Raw genomic sequence first — 17,402 nt, 5'->3', positions numbered from 1 at the left:
AAAAGTGGCCCATAAGGTCATGCGGTACTTTCCGTTGACGCTGAGATTAAAAAGGTTGTACAGTTCCAGATATACTGCAGAGGATATGAGATGGCACTATTCTAAAAGGCCAAGGGAAGATGGTGTGATGAGGCACCCCGCTGACAGTAAGGCGTGGAAGCACCTTGATGAGTTGTACCCATCTTTCACAACCGAACCTCGAAATGTTAGGCTTGGGTTGGCTACAGATGGTTTCAATCCTTTTGGGAACATGAGCAACTCTTACAGCATGTGGCCTGTGATACTTGTCCCATACAACTTGCTGCCGTGGAAGTGCATGAAACCACAGTCATTAATGTTGTCTATTCTAATTCCAAGTCCTTCTTCACCTGGAAAAGATATCGATGTCTATATGAGACCTTTGGTTGACGAGTTGAAGGAGTTATGGGTGAATGGTGTCGAGACACGAGATGCATACAATAGTACCTTGTTCAATATGTGTGCAGCAATCTTGTGGACCATTAACGACTACCCAGCTTATGCTATGATGTCTGGGTGGAGCACAAAAGGGTACAAGACGTGTCCCACATGCAATGAAGAAACTCCCTCTGTAGGGATAAGAAGTAAAATTGCATACATTGGCCATAGGAGGTTTCTTGATATGGATCGTGAATGGAGGAGCAAACGAGCACTATTCGACGGTAACAAGGAACTCAGGCCACCACTGAAAGATTACTCCGGTGATGATGTGTTGAAGCAATTAGAGAATTTGCTGATTAGACATCCTGGGAAACACAAAGAATTTGGTGGTGTGAAACGCAAAAGGGCTCCGATTGAACTTAATTGGTCGAAGAAGAGCATATTTTTCGAGCTTGATTATTGGAAGGAGTTATTGTTGAGGCATAATTTGGACGTAATGCACATTGAGAAGAATGTTTGCGACAGTGTCTTGGGAACTTTGTTGAACTTAGAGGGAAAATCTAAAGACACTGACAAGGCAAGACTTGATCTAGCAGACATGAAAATTAGGGAAAAACTCCACCTCCGTAAAGAGGAAAACAAGTGGAAGAAACCGCACGCCAGTTACACCCTCAGTGTCTCGGAGCGTCGAGTTTTCTGTGAATTTGTGAAGTCAGTTGAATTCCCGGACGGTTTTGCTGCAAACCTTTCGAAGAATGTCAATGTCAATGATGGCAAGATAACTGGGCTGAAATCACATGATTGCCACGTGTTGTTTCAGCAGTTGTTGCCCGCCGCAATTAGGTCGTTTTTGGTTCCTAAAGTTCGGAAGCCAATTATTGAGTTGTGCGGTTTTTTCAAAAAACTTTGTGCACGGACTTTGAATGTGAAAGACCTTGAGAAGATGGAGACAAACATTATCACCATTTTATGCAAGTTGGAAATGATATTTCCTCCAGCATTTTTCGACATTATGGTGCATTTGGTTTTGCATCTTCCGAAAGAGGCAATTCTTGGCGGTCCCGTGCACTTTAGGTGGATGTATCCCATTGAACGTTTGATGGTAGTTTATAAACAGTATGTAAGAAATCGTGCACGTCCGGAAGGTTCAATCGCAGAAGCTTACGTGGTGAACGAGGCTTTAACCTTTTGCTCAATGTACCTGCGGGGGTTGAGACTCGATTCAATCGACCTGAGAGGAATGACGATCGCGTTGAATCCCAACCAAATCGGGAATATTCTATTTATAAGGTTGTTGGTCGTCCATTTGGTAAGAAATCAAGTATGCTCCTCAATCCGCAGTTAAAGCAAAAGCCTGAGTGGTATATCTTGAACAATTGTGCCGAAATTAAGGAGTACCTTAGGTGTGTTTTCTAGTATTTTTTCAATAATGATGTTTGGTTTATATACCGAGTAAATGCCAAAATCATAATATTGTTGTTCATTTGTAGTGAGCATATGGATGAATTAAGAAGACGAGGGGGCTCGAATCTTGAAGTTCAACAAGAAACTGATTTTCCTCAGTGGTTCAAAGAAAGAGTATGTATATTAGTCAATTCTTTTCTGAAACCCCACTTAATCAATCCAAAACTAACTTTCAATGTTAATGTTGATAGGTGAACGGTTTGCATGAGTCAACACCTACTGAAGTGAATAATGAATTGTATGCTCTCGCAAACAAATCAAGCGGCACCGTGTATTCATATCCAGGGATGATAGTGAATGGTGTGAAATTTGTGACTCGTGGTCGTGATATGAAGCTTAAAACACAAAATTGCGGTGTAATGGTGCCAAGTGAGGAAGGAGTGAACTACTATGGAGTTTTGGAAGAAGTAATTGAATTGTCCTACTTGATGGGTTACAGTGTTGTCCTATTCAAGTGTAGATGGTTCAATACAAGTAGAATTAAAGTGGAATCCAATTTTACGAGCGTATATGTGAAAGAAGAATGTTATAAAGATGATCCTTTCGTTCTCGCATCTCAAGCGAAGTTGGTGTATTATCTTCGAGATGTGAAAAATGGGGATGATTGGAGGCTCGTTAATGAATACATTCCAAGGAATGTATGGGATTTCTCAAATTCCGATGTTGATGATACTGAGACCACAAATGATATACCAATATTGCAAGAAGTTAAATCTTCTTCATTTCAGTTGTGGGTAGAACTTCCAATTTTTGATAATCTTCAGTATGATCGGGTTGATGTCAATGCCACTGAAGTGCACAACGTTGATGATTTGGTTGGCGAAGGTTCAGATGAATTTGTTGTCGATGAGGAAGTTGAATTTGAAGACAACACGTTGGCCGAGTATGAAGACGATGAGGATGACGATAATGTTCTAGTTGATAGTGATAGTGATAGTGATAGTGATGTTCGTAATGATGTTGTAGTTAGTGGTGATGAGGACAGTGATATGTAATTTAAACAAGTGTATGTAACTTTTTATTTAATTCAATGAAAACTTTATTTATTATCATTAATTAATGATAGTATCAGATATAGGTACACACGCACCTATTGGATGCTTTGGGGATAGTCAATGTATTCATGTACTGGTACTCATTTTTTCAATATATTTGATGAAATATATTGAAAAAATGGGTAGTCGCACATGTCTGCTTACTATCTCCAAGGGATCTATTAGGTCGGAATAGGGTAGGTTGGGAAAGACAATGAGTAATAAAATGTTAATTCAATAACAAAAAACAATAGTGATGCACCTAGTGGATGCCTTGGGGATAGGGGATAGTCAATGTATTCATGTCCTGGTACTCATTTTTTCAAGATATTTGATGAAATATCTTGAAAAAATGAGTATTAGCACATGTCTGCTTACTATCTCCAAGGGATCCACTAGGTTGGAATAGGGTAGGTTGGGAAAGACAATAAGTAATAAAATGTTAATTTAATAACAAAAAACAATAGTGATGCACCTAGTGGATGCCTTGGGGATAGCCAATGTATTCATGTACTGCTCCTCATTTTTTCAAGATGTTTGAGAAACATCTTAAAAAAATGAGGAGAAGTACATGACTCCTTACTATCTCCAAGGGATCCACTATGTCGGAATAAGGTAGGTTTGGAAATACCATAATGAATAAATGTTAATTTTATAACAAAAAACAACAGACATACATAATTTGAATTAGTTAATTAATGAATATTTTAATGTAGAATGGTCGAAACAAGTAATGACACAGGTGGTGGCTCCAAGAGAGGCAGAGGAGCTTATTACGGTGCCAATATCGAGAAGGAGCTGGCCATCAAAAAAGTTAGTCATTTGAAAGTAGAGTTTGATAAAGAAACTGGAAAAGCTATTCAAAAGTACGGCAAGTGGTTCAACAATTCCATGGCTCGTTATTTGCGTAGCACCGTACCCCCAACTACACTAGCTTGGGAACAAGTAAAACCAGCTGATATCGAAGTTATTCGAAAGAGACTATCTGTAAGCATTCTTTAAACCTTTAATAACTCATTATTAAATATTTTGTCTATCTTCATAATATTTTAACAAATTCCAATTTTAATTATGATTTTAGGAAAAATTCATTTATCCAGAAGACAATCCAGTAATCAACGATGCCATGGTAAGACAAATGCAAAAACATCTGACTGATTGGCGCCACACGATGAAGAAACACTGGGTAGATGTTGGAGGAGAGGTGGACAATGAGAGAGCGAAGTCAAAACCTTTTGTGTCGATTACTTCTTCTGATTGGGCAATTCTGTGTGATTTTTGGGCTTCTGATTCTCACCAGGTATGCCGTAGATTTTACATTAATTTTTAATTATAAAATTACAATATAGATTAATGAGTACTGTTTTCTTTTTGAAGCGTATATCGAAGAAAAATAAAGAAGCTCGAGCTAAAATGATCATACCAGGAGGACACGGTTCCAAATCCATCGTTGCCCATGTTTATGATCACGTAAATTATAATAACTTATATCCTTACATTTACGAAAATATTATAAATGTCACAATGTTTAAATAATTTGCTTTTTTAGATGGACCCATCTACTGGCCAGCTCCCGAGCATGATCGACACATTCGAGCACCTCCACAAGAAGAAGAATAAGTGGATTAGTGATGCAGTGGCGACAAAACATGTAAGTTGCATAACCTTAACTAATTTATGATCATTTAACTTTAAAAAAGTTTAGTAAATAATTAATAAATATTAATTATTAATTGGTTGTTGTCAATTAGTAAATATTTATTAATTATTAATTATTAATTAAATTTTTAACAATGAAATCTTTATAATCTATGTGCCAATATTTTTATGATTAATGATTGTGGACTAAGATAAAAAAAAGAATGTAACTAATGTTGTCCCCGTATCAGGGAGCTTGCGGGCTAAAGTAAATTTGGTCATGAAAATCCATTTCTGAATGAAAAACATGCAAATGTAGTTGATGTATATGTTTGGAGACGTAAATTCCCCATTAATGGAATTAACTGCACCTACCGTATATATCAATAATATCTTCATGATTTTCAATCAAAAATGGATTTTCATGACCAAATTTACTTTAGCCCACTTGCTCCCTGATACAGAAACAAAATTAATTACATTATTTTTCAATCACTGGTCTGCAGTCATTAATGATAGGATGTTGGCAGATAGATAATAAAGTTATATTTTATATGTTGTTATATTAAAAATTTATAAGTTAGGTTTTCAAATAATGTTATATTGGAATTCGAAATACGTGTTTTTTATTGTGCAGAATGAGATGACCGAACGTCGAGCATCGCAGAGTACGGCCCCTGCATCATCTGCTGCTTCTTGTGTCGGCGATAATGTCGACGGTCATTTCCCGCCTGATATGGATATTGTCACGGATGTCCTTGGACCCCGCTCGCGTTATAAGAAAGGGTTTGGGGGGTTGCCTAGGTTGAAGGCAATTGGCGCAAAGAGGGCAGCATCTTCGTTAACTTCTCAAATGTCCGGGCAATTGCCACCTGAAGTGGACACCATTTTGCAGCAAAATCAGGACATTATGCTAGAAAATCAGAACCTAAAGAAGCATACGACTAAACTTGAGAGTCGTCAACAGCGTCAAGATCTCCTGCTTAGTGCTTTGTTGAAGCAGGTTGGTGAATTAGCTCCTGGTTTTACTGTTGACTTACCAGACCAGGATTCGGACGAGGACGATGATGCTGACGGGGGCGGGAATGATGAGGCGGGCAGTACTCATTTGTAGAACTTTTTTTCTATTTATTTAAAATTTAATTTATGAGACATTTATTTTACTAAATTACTTTTATATTTTCATGTTTGGTGGAGACAATAAATATTAATAGTTGTAATTTTTTATTTATTTATTTATAAAATTTTAATTTTAATTTTATTTCTAATTAAATAATATTACTAAAAAATTAAATAATTATTAATATATTAAAATTGAAAATTATTAATTAATATTAATATATTGAAAATAATATTAGTAATTTAATCAAAATTATTATTTTAAAAATACTTTTACCGGCGCAAAATTACGTCGGCAAAAAGTTTCAATCTTAACTTCACATATACACCTTTACCGGCGCAAAAATGCGCCACTAAAAAAGTAAACTATTGCCGGCGCATTATTGCGCCGCTAAAAGTGTTTTCCACAATATCGTGACAGATTTTTTTATCGGCATATCCATATTTTTACCGGCGTATTTTTTCGTCGCCAAAAAAGGCCATTGCCGGCGCATTATATTTGCGTCGGAAAAAGTGAAATTAGCAACGAAGATACGACGCGATTCTTTCCCAGCGCAAAATTGCGTCGGCAAAAACTCCATGGGTTTTGCCGGCGCAAATTTGCGCCGGCAAAAGTCCCCTTTTTTGTAGTGATTATTGATATCTCTCTGATATTCCTTATATGGTATTTCTTTACAAATTAGAATCCAACCCTTTGCAACTCCCAGGGTCTCCATATTTATAGGGAGAGGGCTCCTGGGGGTTGGCAAGGGAGGTCATCCCGTGACCTTCTTACCCATCATGTCACTTCTGTGACATTCATGATTAATTCCTAAAACCTGACAATGAAGTGTGGTCTAATCAATAGGTAAGGGGGATAATGGGTCGCACGGCCCAACCCAGTCGTAGGTGCCTGAACACGCACGTTTATGCTGCGTGTCCGAGAATTCAGGGATGGATCAGACACGTGATGTCTGATATATATGCACGTTTACATTGCGTGGTTGACTTTATGAAAGGTCAGAGGTGCCAACTCAAGCTCGTATCTCGAGCTTGATGTAGTCTCAGCTCGTGGTGTCCATACTTCTGACCCGACTCCTTAGTAATCTCATTAAGCCTTTGGTTACCTCGAGCTAAAGAGGTAGGACCTTGTAACAGCAGCTCCGGGTACATGGCATCCACATGGATGATATAATTATGTCATTTCTCAGCTCGCTAATAGCCCGTGGATATTTAGGGCGTACAATATACATATACATACCTATTCATATTTATATACATATACCTTCATGTAAACATAAAAAATAAACATACATATATTAATAAAAAAAAATTATATCATCTAATATCTAAACCTATCTTATGCATTTTTTTATAACATAATATTTAATTAAATCAAATTAATAAATATATTTACAATCTATCCCTAAAAAAGTACAAATATAATTAAATGAACAAATATACAAATCTAACCTAAAAAACAAAATTCAACACAATATAAAATAACCAGTTACACAATTGAAAACTTAATTTAACACTTAATCAATAATAAAAAACTTAAAAACAATACCCAAAATTCAGGCTATAGCATTATCTTCCATCAATAATCTAATCCCAAGGCTCGAGCTAGACACAAGTAATCTGCAAAAAAAATAAAAAATAACTCAAAAAATTTCAAAACTCATACCAAACACAAAATACACACATATACTAACAAAAAAAAACATTTTAAACTATAAAATAGAAAGAAAATAGGATTAGATAACCAAAACAAGGCAAAAATGGCAGCAAAAGGCTTGGACCAGTGAAGAACTCTCTGGTTTTCTCTGGTTTTTTCATAATTTTTTGCAGAAAATGAAGAAGAAGGCTCTACCTGGGGTGTTATATCGTTGTGACCTATAGCGACGACAGGTAATGACCAATCGTCGTTGATTTCAAACGCACTATTTCACTGAAACGGTGAGACCCTACAGCGACGACATGTCGTCATTGTAGGATAGTGAATAGTACACAAATCCCCTCGTGTGCTACGCGTCTACCCTACATCGACGACCTGTCGTTACTATAGGCAGTGAAAATTTGACTTAAATTTTTTAGCGGTTCACATTCCCATATTTTTTTTGGTCTTATTGCGACGACATGTCGTCGCTATAGGGAGAGAAAATAGGCAACCAACTCTTGGCAGTTAAGTTCCCTCTCTATCCTATAGCAACGACATGTCGTCGCTTTAGAATAACATATTTCCCTTTTTTTTTCCACGATGACTCTACAGCGACAACAAGTCGTCGCTATAGGGGGTGCAGATAGGAAACCAACTCTGGGTGGTTGAGTTCCCTGAGCATCCTATAGCGATGACAAATCATCGCTATAGACAAACATATTTCCCTCTCTTTTTTTGACGAAGACCCTACAGCAACGACATGTCTTCGCCGTAGAGTCTGTTCCCGCCTCATGTTCCCTCCAAATTCTTGGAACCCTACAGTGACGAAGAGCCTAGTCGTGTGCCCTACAGCGACGACATATCGTCGCTTATATTTTTAATAAATTAAGAAAAAAAAATTCATGGATTTTTCCTACATATAGCGACGACTTTGGAATCGTCGCAATAGATGTCGTCGCTGTAGAGTCTTTTTCTTGTAGTGTATAAATGTAGTTCGCTTTCTAATTATTATTGCAAAGATGGAAATATTACACACTAAACTGACATTCTAGGAAGTGTTATCACAAAAAGAACGGTGTTTACGATCCGCAATATACTTATTGTTGCTATGGCATTGCGATAATTTTGATGTCGCATTGTTGTGACATTTCGAAACTGTGATATAACCACTACAAAAAACTATTTTTTCTGTCTTACAATGAATGAAGTCAACACCAATTCTGATACAGAGCAACATTCAATGGAATGAAAACAAGAATTATATTGATTTTGAAGCCAATGGGGAACCGGTAGATTGCAAGTATGAAGACATGGTACAAACATTGTTGCATAAACTACATTGCAACCCCAAAACAACACACATTCAATTACAGTATCAAGTTAAAGAAGGCTATCCACCCCTGAAAATAATGGATGATGGTAGTCTCATTTTTTACATGCAACTAAAAATCAAGGAAACATACTTGACAAGATATCCATTTTGTGTGAATACAGTCAACAACACAACAACAACATCAACCATTCTTGAAAATAAGGAAAGAAAGAGATGGAGAGAGAGAGAGAGGTGTTGGGCATTGAAAAGAAAAAAGAAATATAATGAGTATCAAGCATCGAAAAAGAAAAAGAAAAGATAAGAATGAATAAAGTAAAAAAAAACGCAACATGTCAAATTCTCATAAATGTCTGACAAATGCAACTTTTATTTTTATTGAAATAAAAATATATAAAGAATACTTTTTACCTATTCCCTATCTCCCTCTTTCTTTATTTTTTTTTTTTGAAAAAGAACTCTCTCTCTCTCTCTTCATTTGCATCATGCACTTCCATTTCATCAATTTTATATTATTATTATTATTATTATAATACAATCCTTTACAGTTTTTTGCAATTGCTCCTTGAGATTAACAGTTAGTCTTTAAATAGTTTGTCATACAGTTTATGCCCTATTGTTGCACTATTTCTGTGACTTATAAACATCACTTATAGTTCGTTCTATTCAGTTGCTATTAAGGTGCTTTAGCGTTGTTTTTTTATTAAAAAAAAAAACACAACTCAAAAAATTTTAAAAACAACTTAGCATTGATAATAAAACATGTCTACAATCACATATGCATTATCTAACTAAAATATTAAAAAAAATATTCTTACATAATTCAGAATTTTAAAAACAAAAACAAAAAGTGCATTTATATGAAGCACATCTAATAAACAAAATTTAAAAAAAAAAAGAAGCAAAATACACGCACAACAAAACAAAACTCAACAAATATCATAACAACAACTACAGTATAACAACAGACAAACTACAAAACAACTCCAGCATATGAAGATACAGTCTTTCCTAAAAGGAGACTTCAAAGCTACTCCAGGCTTGGTACTCCTTTTTTGAATATCAGGAGTAACTTTAATCTTAGGTACTAATTGGACAACATCTATCTCAGGAACATCAATAACCTTCACAACTTGACTAATTGAGATTAACAGTTAGTTTTTAAATAATTTGTCATATAGTTTATGCCCTGTTGTTGCACTATTTATGTGACTTATAAACATCACTTACAATTCGTTCTATTCAGTTGCTATTAAGGTGCTTTAGCATTTTTTTTTTTTCAAAAAAAAAAACATAACTCAAAAAATTTGAAAAACAACTTAGCATTGATAATAAAACATGTCTACAATCACATATGCATAACCTAACTAAAATATTTTAAACAAATATTCTTACATAATTTAGAATTTTAAAAACGAAAACAAAAGGTGCATTTATATGATGCACATCAAATAAACAAAATTTAAAAAAAAAACAAAAAAAAAAATACACACAACAAAACAAAACTCAACAAATATCATAACAATAACTACAGTATAACAACAAACAAACTACAAAACAACTCCAGCATCTGAAGATTCACAGTCTTTCCTGAAAGGAGACTTCAAAGCTACTCCAGGCTTGGTACTCCTTTTTTGAATATCAGGAGTAACTTTAATCTTAGGTACTAATTGGAAAACATCTATCTCAGGAATATCAATAACCATCACAACTTGACTGCAACATCAAAACAACTAATTAAAAAAAACCAAAATCACTGTCAACATTTACCACTTGCTTCTTTGACAAAAGTACTCTACAAAGAACGGTACAAAAACATCACAATCACTACAGAACAACATAAAAATAACATATAGCTAATAAAAAAATGAAAAACCAACAAAACAGAATAAAACTTGAAACATAAACAAAATTTAATAGATACTTGTTTATCTTCTTGCTCAGACAAACCCTAAAACAACACACCAACACAACCTAAACACTGAAAGAGCCCAACATAAACCCTAAAATAACACTTAATAAAATGAAAAAATAAACATACCAAAATAATTATAAAAACTAACACTAAACAATCTTTCTCAATCATTCAAGCATTACATCAAACACATTGCATGCATAATGAAAAATAGTACTAATATATACAAAATATAATAAACAAACAAAAAAAAGGTAACATAAACATAAAAAGCAGCAACACAATAAAATACACTAACAACTAAGGGAATAAAAAAATCAAATTAACAAAAAATCAACAAAACGAAAATATGATATCATTGTGGTTGTCACGTCGGAGACTTAGTGATCGAAATTGAGGAGGAACGAGTTTGGGCAGGGAGGTGATGGAGGAAGAAGAAGAAGAAGATGATGATGATGATGAAGAAGAAGAGAGAAAAGGTGATGATGGAGGAAGAAGAAGAAAGAGAAAGAGTGGAGTGAAAGGGAAGATAGTATATGTGTAATTTATAAAAGTATAATATTGTATAAAAGTTAAACTTAAATAGTAGAAACGTAAAAATTGTCGTGTGGCGGTAAAATTGTAAAAAATTGTGTCAATTTTGGGACTTTATGTCAAATTCATTATTTTTTTTTATATGATTGTGCGTGTTGTAGATATAACAAACATCCCACTAGTTTTCGAGAAATTTCGAATAATTTAAGGTACCGAAAATAGGGTTCAAATATTATGTGTGTACCTGTTTTTCTATACGTACGCACGTGCAATAGATTATTTAAATCATGATTTCGACACTATAAATTATTCAGATTTTTTCGAAAAATAATTAGATGTCTGTTATAATTACAATGTAAAGAGTTATAAAAAAAATGAAATTATAATTATCCACATGCCAAAAATACAAGGAGTACACCAATCAAGGGACTAATAAAAATCTATCATATTATAATATATATATATATATAATTTTTTATAAAATAGACTTCAAAATTTAGAAACTCCTTTTACAAATTATCAAAATAATCTTATTGTACATAGTCACAATTAAAATAGTTATTTTACAAAAAACACATCTTAAATAGATTGTATATATATAAATTAATATATATTATGGCCAAGAAACCATGATTTTTATATATATATATATAAATGTTAATCACCTTAGATTATATTTTAGTTATTATTTGTTTTTATTAAATGTAGAAAATTAGTGTCGACAATACACAATTATAGTTGTAAACAATTTCACTAGAATATATATGTAAAATACATTTTTTTAAATAATATTATACTTTATTATATACAATATAACCTTTTTTGTAGTAATAATTGGAGCTAACTATTATTATACTAGGTAGAAGCAACGTGCAATGCACGTTTGCTTAGTTTTAAAGTTGCAAACATACTTATTCAAACATGTATTTATTTTTATTATATTTTTTAATTATCATATAAATTTTAAATAAATAAAAAAATCATAAATATAAATAAAAAGATGTTTAATATAATGTATGACATAAATGTATTAAAAAAATTAGGGCAAAATATTGTCTATAATTTTAATAAAAATTTGTTCACTTTTTAAAAAAAATTATATATATAATAGAATGAATTATGGTTCTATAGTATATATAAATATTTATATCAATAATTTCTACATATATGACATATAAATACAACATTGATATATATATATTTACATGGTTACATGACATGTATATATAACTTACAATAATATTTAAAAAAAAAATTAATAATAGAAATAAAATAAGAATTGAAAAAGTCATAACATAAAGTAGTATACATGAATGAACTATTTTGATTAATTAATTATTTTTTGTTTAAGTTTATGTTTTTTCTAGTTTTTTTAATTTGGCAGTGACAATAAGAGATTATACATTATATGTTTAATATAATATTATACGTGAATTTTAAAGTTAAGTTTGTTGCTAGTTAATAATACATTATATTATATTATATTATATGTTTAATATGATATTATTCTAATACGTGAAGTTTAAATTTAAGTTTAATTAAATTTTGTTTAAGTTATAAAATGTATGGTTTTATTATTTTTAAATAACTATCATGGTAAAATATCTCAAAAATATCTTATTTTAATTTGTTTAATTATTTATTTATTTAATTTTATTTAAGTTTAAATCATGTTTATATTATACCATTAAATATAAGAATATTCTATTAAATATAAAAATATTTCATTAAAGTTAACGAAAAAAATAAAAAACCGTTAAAACTAAGAATTTTCGTTATCTACACACTTTTTATATAGAAGAGATGTATTATATGTATTGTATTTGTGTGACCAATCAACCTAATAATAATTATATGGATTTTGAATTTATGTACAATTTGTTATTAATTAAAAATTATATTCTCATAAATATAATTATTTATTTATTTGATTTGTGTTAAATAGTTCTCTTATCAAAATTAAATTAGCTTATATATATTATGTTTATATGTTTTATTTTATTTACATGAAAATTGTTAAAAATGTTTTATAAACAATATTAATTATGATATATTTTAATAAATAATAAATAAAATAACTAATCAAGCTGAGATTCGAGTCAAATTTTGTGTCAATCATGTTTGAGTTATATTATCCCTGTTTGATCTAAATTATGACTTAATTATATTTCTCAAATAGTTAGAATATTCTATTTCCATAATCAAGGGAATTATATATATTTTATATATCTCTCTTTATATCAATTAAAATGAATTAATATCATTTAATCTAATAAATATTTGTCCTGATTGGTGTATTTTTGTCCATGGGATTATCAATGATCAACATGAAATATTATATTTTCAGTTGATATTATTTAAATATAATCATCACTCATTTTCATGTTAATTAATCAATTGAAACTTTTTTATTTATACATGTATTAATTATCAAAACAACCACTCACTAACAGGTACATATATATTGATCAATAATTGAAATGAATCATGATGAGATAAATATATATATATATATAATAAGTAAACACTAGACTACTAAAAGTTAAAATCAAACATGTTGCAAATGTGATAAATCTGGATTCAAAACTAAGAATTCAAAAGGTGTTTATTACCAATCCACCCAGGTTTCACTTTCATCTAAAGTGTGTATGTCTATATTTATTTATATACATATATATATATTATATTATTGTTTTTGTAGAATACATATAGTTAATGATTCGACATTTTCATGAATTGTGTTATATATTTTCCTTGGGAAGATTTTTTTAATACATTAATGATCTTAACCATTCCACATGCTATTATAAATAATAATGACATAAAGTTGGATCCCAATAATATTTTCTTTTCCTCATCTTTCTCTTTCTTTTTCTAAAAGTTTATTCCTACTTCTCTTTAATCGATTTATGTAATGCGGTTTGATGATGCAAGTTCAACTCTCAACAGTTTATCATCATGGGACCATTTTTTTGTCCCATCAACTTTTGTAATCTATTTTTATTACATGTATACATATATCTTTGGGTTCGGTGTCGTTAGGGTACGAATTCTGTTTTTTTCCCTTCACAAAGTTATATTTTATTTGTAGCTAAAAAATAAAAAAAAAATTGTGTCCTAATAAAAATTAATGTACATAATAGGCAAAATTTGAACTCTAACGGTTCCAAATCCAAATATTTATATGTTAATGCAAGATTTCTCCAACGAGAAATAAAATATAATTGTAGAGCTAAGAACTAATTAACACAAAAAATTTTACGTAATTCGGTCGTTAATTAGGCCTAGCCCACAAGTTAGTATTATTAACTTAAGAATTTGAAATACTCAAATTCTCTTTGAGGTTACAAATTGGCAGCATTTTGGGTTGCTTAAGTTGTGTTTCTTTATTTTACAAAGAGATTCAAACCCTATTTATAGGTGGTGTTGTGGATACTTAGGGCTTTATAATGAGAGCTAATTACATTGTTTTTCTTAATTACATATTAAATACATGATTTACATGGAAGAAAATAAGAAAAATGTATCAAGTATGTGAAATACACTAGGTTTCCCTTGATAGGAAGTAAGTCAATTTGCTCGCTTTCTCAAGTAGCCCTTCCCCTAGAGCTCATCAAGGGATTCTGGTTGTACGGAGTACAACCACATCTTGGGAGGTGGCGGACAGTTTCAGGTAGTGCACTTCACTTTTAGAGTGTGATTTTCTTATTCTAACAATTTAAATTGTTGGTTGTACAAATATAGTTAAAATTTAGTATTTTTTTTTCTTTTGAATTTGTAGGTGTCATTTTAGTATATTATGAATTTTAGTAATTATATTAAAAAAGGTTAGATTATTAAATCTTTTGTACTAATTTTGTAAAAGCCCTAAATTAAATTTTTGCACGAGCTCCCCAAATTTAATTATTGTGACAGTCCTAGTTTGAGATGTTTGATATGTTTAGTTAAGAGACGCACTTCTTTTATTTTTGTCATATATCTATTCAATATTAAGAGAAATGGTGTTGAGGTCAGACAATATTAAATGACACATATACAAATTTAGATCTAATATGACTCAGATATAGTTTTTAATTCATTTATTACTCTTATAGGGCCATTTTCATGACCCAAGCGTGCATGAATTAAAACATTAAAGTTACTATATAGTTGATGAGAGACATTACAGGTGTGCAAATTGTATAACCAAGATTATTATTAGAAAGTATAATTATATATTCTCAACCAAGAAGAAGAAAAAAATATAGTATAATTAAAACTATAGATATGTTATTTAAATAAGAGCTACAGGAAATGATTTTAAGCATGTAGAAGGAATTACTATTTAATAATCAGATATCAACTATAGTTTTTTATTTATTGAAAGAAAAAAAAACAGTTCTTTACATCAAATTCAAAACAAACAAAAAAACATGTGACGTCAGATCCAAGTTTTATCCGTTATCCAAAACTAATTGAGGATTCATAAATTGTATCAATTCTAGTTGCCAAGAGTCAAACTCATACCCCTTAAGATAGCATAAGAAGTCACAACCGTTATATCCAACTCTTTTTACTGTTAGCTAATAGCTTTGGATAATATTTAATAACACATAAATACAACAAATACATAGTTAAATTAATAGCTTAAAATCTATACATTTTATTTTGTTAAGCCTAGTAGTATAACTTTTAAGCATTGTGGTTTAAATTTTAAAGAATCATGATTTAAATTTTAAGTCTTGTGATTTATATTTTATATGGTTGCGGTTTAGATTTTAATCGAGTGGTTTAACTTTTAAACCTTGTGGTTTAAATTTTAAGCTTTGTAGTTTAAATTTTAAAGAGTCATGATTTAAATTTTAAGTTTTATGGTTTAAATTTTAAGCCTTGTAGTTTAAATTTTTAAGACTAGGGGTTTAAATTTTAAGGATCCATGGTTTAGATTTTAAATGATCATGGTTTAGATTTTATATGGTCGCGATTTAGATTTTAATCACATGGTTTAACTTTTAAGCCTTGTGGTTTAAATTTTAAAGAGTTTTTGTTTAAATTTTACACATTGTGGTTTAAATTTTAAATAACCGTAATTTAAATTTTAAGCATTATTTAAATTTTAAAGAGTCGATGTTTAAATTTTAAGTCTTGTTGTTTAAATTTTAAGTCTTATGGTTTAAATTTTAAAGACTAGTGATTTAAATTTTAAAGAGTCGTGGTTTAGATTTTTAAGGATCATAGTTTATATTTTATACGATCTTGGTTTAGATTTTAAGCCTAATGATTTAAATTTTAAGCATTGTGGTTTAAATTTTAAAAAGTCGTAGTTTAAATTTTAAGTCTTGTGGTTTAAATTTTAAAGAGTCGTAGTTTAAATTTTAAAGACTAGTAGTTTAAATTTTACAAAGTCGTGATTTAGATTTTAAATGATCATGGTGTATATTTTATATGGTCGTGGTTTAGATTTTAAGCTAAGTAGTTTAACTTTTAAGTATCGTAGTTTAAATTTTAAAAAATTGTAGTTTAAATTTTAAAGAGACGTTGTTTAAATTTTAAGTCTTGTGATTTCAATTTTAAGCCTTGTGATGGTTAAAATTTTAAAGACTAGTAATTTAAATTTTAAAGAATCGTGACTTAGATTTTATTAGATTATGCTTTAAATTTTATATTGTCGTGGTTTAGATTTTAATTCTAGTGGTTTAACTTTAAGCCTTATGGTTTAAATTTTTACAAGTTGCGGTTTAAATTTGAAGGCTTGTAGTTTAAATTTTAAAGAGTGATAGTTTATATTTTAACCTTTGTGGTTTACATTTTGAAGAGTTGTGGTTTAGAAATTAAACCTTGAGGTTAAACTTTTAAAGGGTCGTGGTTTAGATTTTATGTCTTGAGGTTTATATTTTAAATGATTGTTGTTTACATTTTAAGATTTATGGTTTACATTTTAAGTCTTGATTTTTTAAAGAATAATTTTTCATTGATTGAATACATTCCTATATAGTTATCACACATATATATGACACACTACAATTAGAATGTATTTCCAATTTAACTATAATATGTCACATATAATACACATTACAACAACACTTAGAACCATGTGCTCAAATAAGGGTAATTTGGGAAGTCTCATGATAATAATGGGTAAAGTTCAACTAAATATATTTAGTGTCTAATTTTAATTAACTACTCCTAAAAATGGGTAATTCTCAACTTTTCCCTAAATAATAACCTTATTTGCACTCATAATTTAATTAATATTGATCATTTAATCTATATTTTTAGAAAATTGACCCTTTTAATTTATACTATTATGGACAAAATTATATACTATTGGAAATTGTTATCACTGTTTTC

The 17,402-nt window shown here is 30.6% G+C and overlaps 1 protein-coding gene across 1 annotated transcript; it reads left to right on the top strand.

Annotated features, from left to right (window-relative positions):
• Window positions 1–3,723: 3,723 nt before the first annotated feature.
• LOC133802240 (uncharacterized) lies at window positions 3,724–4,494 on the top strand. The gene is made up of 3 exons (XM_062240511.1): window positions 3,724–3,884; window positions 3,979–4,197; window positions 4,275–4,494. Exons 1-3 carry the CDS (start codon window positions 3,789–3,791, stop codon window positions 4,431–4,433), a joined length of 474 nt encoding a protein of 157 aa, XP_062096495.1. The 5' UTR covers window positions 3,724–3,788; the 3' UTR covers window positions 4,434–4,494.
• Window positions 4,495–17,402: the final 12,908 nt, after the last annotated feature.

The sequence above is a fragment of the Humulus lupulus genome, chromosome 9 (genome assembly GCF_963169125.1).
Source record: "Humulus lupulus chromosome 9, drHumLupu1.1, whole genome shotgun sequence".
Classification (NCBI taxonomy): Eukaryota; Viridiplantae; Streptophyta; class Magnoliopsida; order Rosales; family Cannabaceae; genus Humulus; species Humulus lupulus.
The sequence above is the reverse complement of the archived record's forward strand: the minus strand, read 5'-3'. Positions and strand labels throughout refer to the sequence as shown.

Bases quoted from the DNA above. Each gene is read 5' to 3' on its own strand.
- LOC133802240 (XM_062240511.1), top strand. From the start codon at position 3,789: ATGGCTCGTTATTTGCGTAGCACCGTACCCCCAACTACACTAGCTTGG. The intron at 3,885-3,978 runs GTAAGCATTCTT...TTATGATTTTAG, and splicing joins TTATTCGAAAGAGACTATCT to GAAAAATTCATTTATCCAGA. The intron at 4,198-4,274 runs GTATGCCGTAGA...TTCTTTTTGAAG, and splicing joins GGGCTTCTGATTCTCACCAG to CGTATATCGAAGAAAAATAA.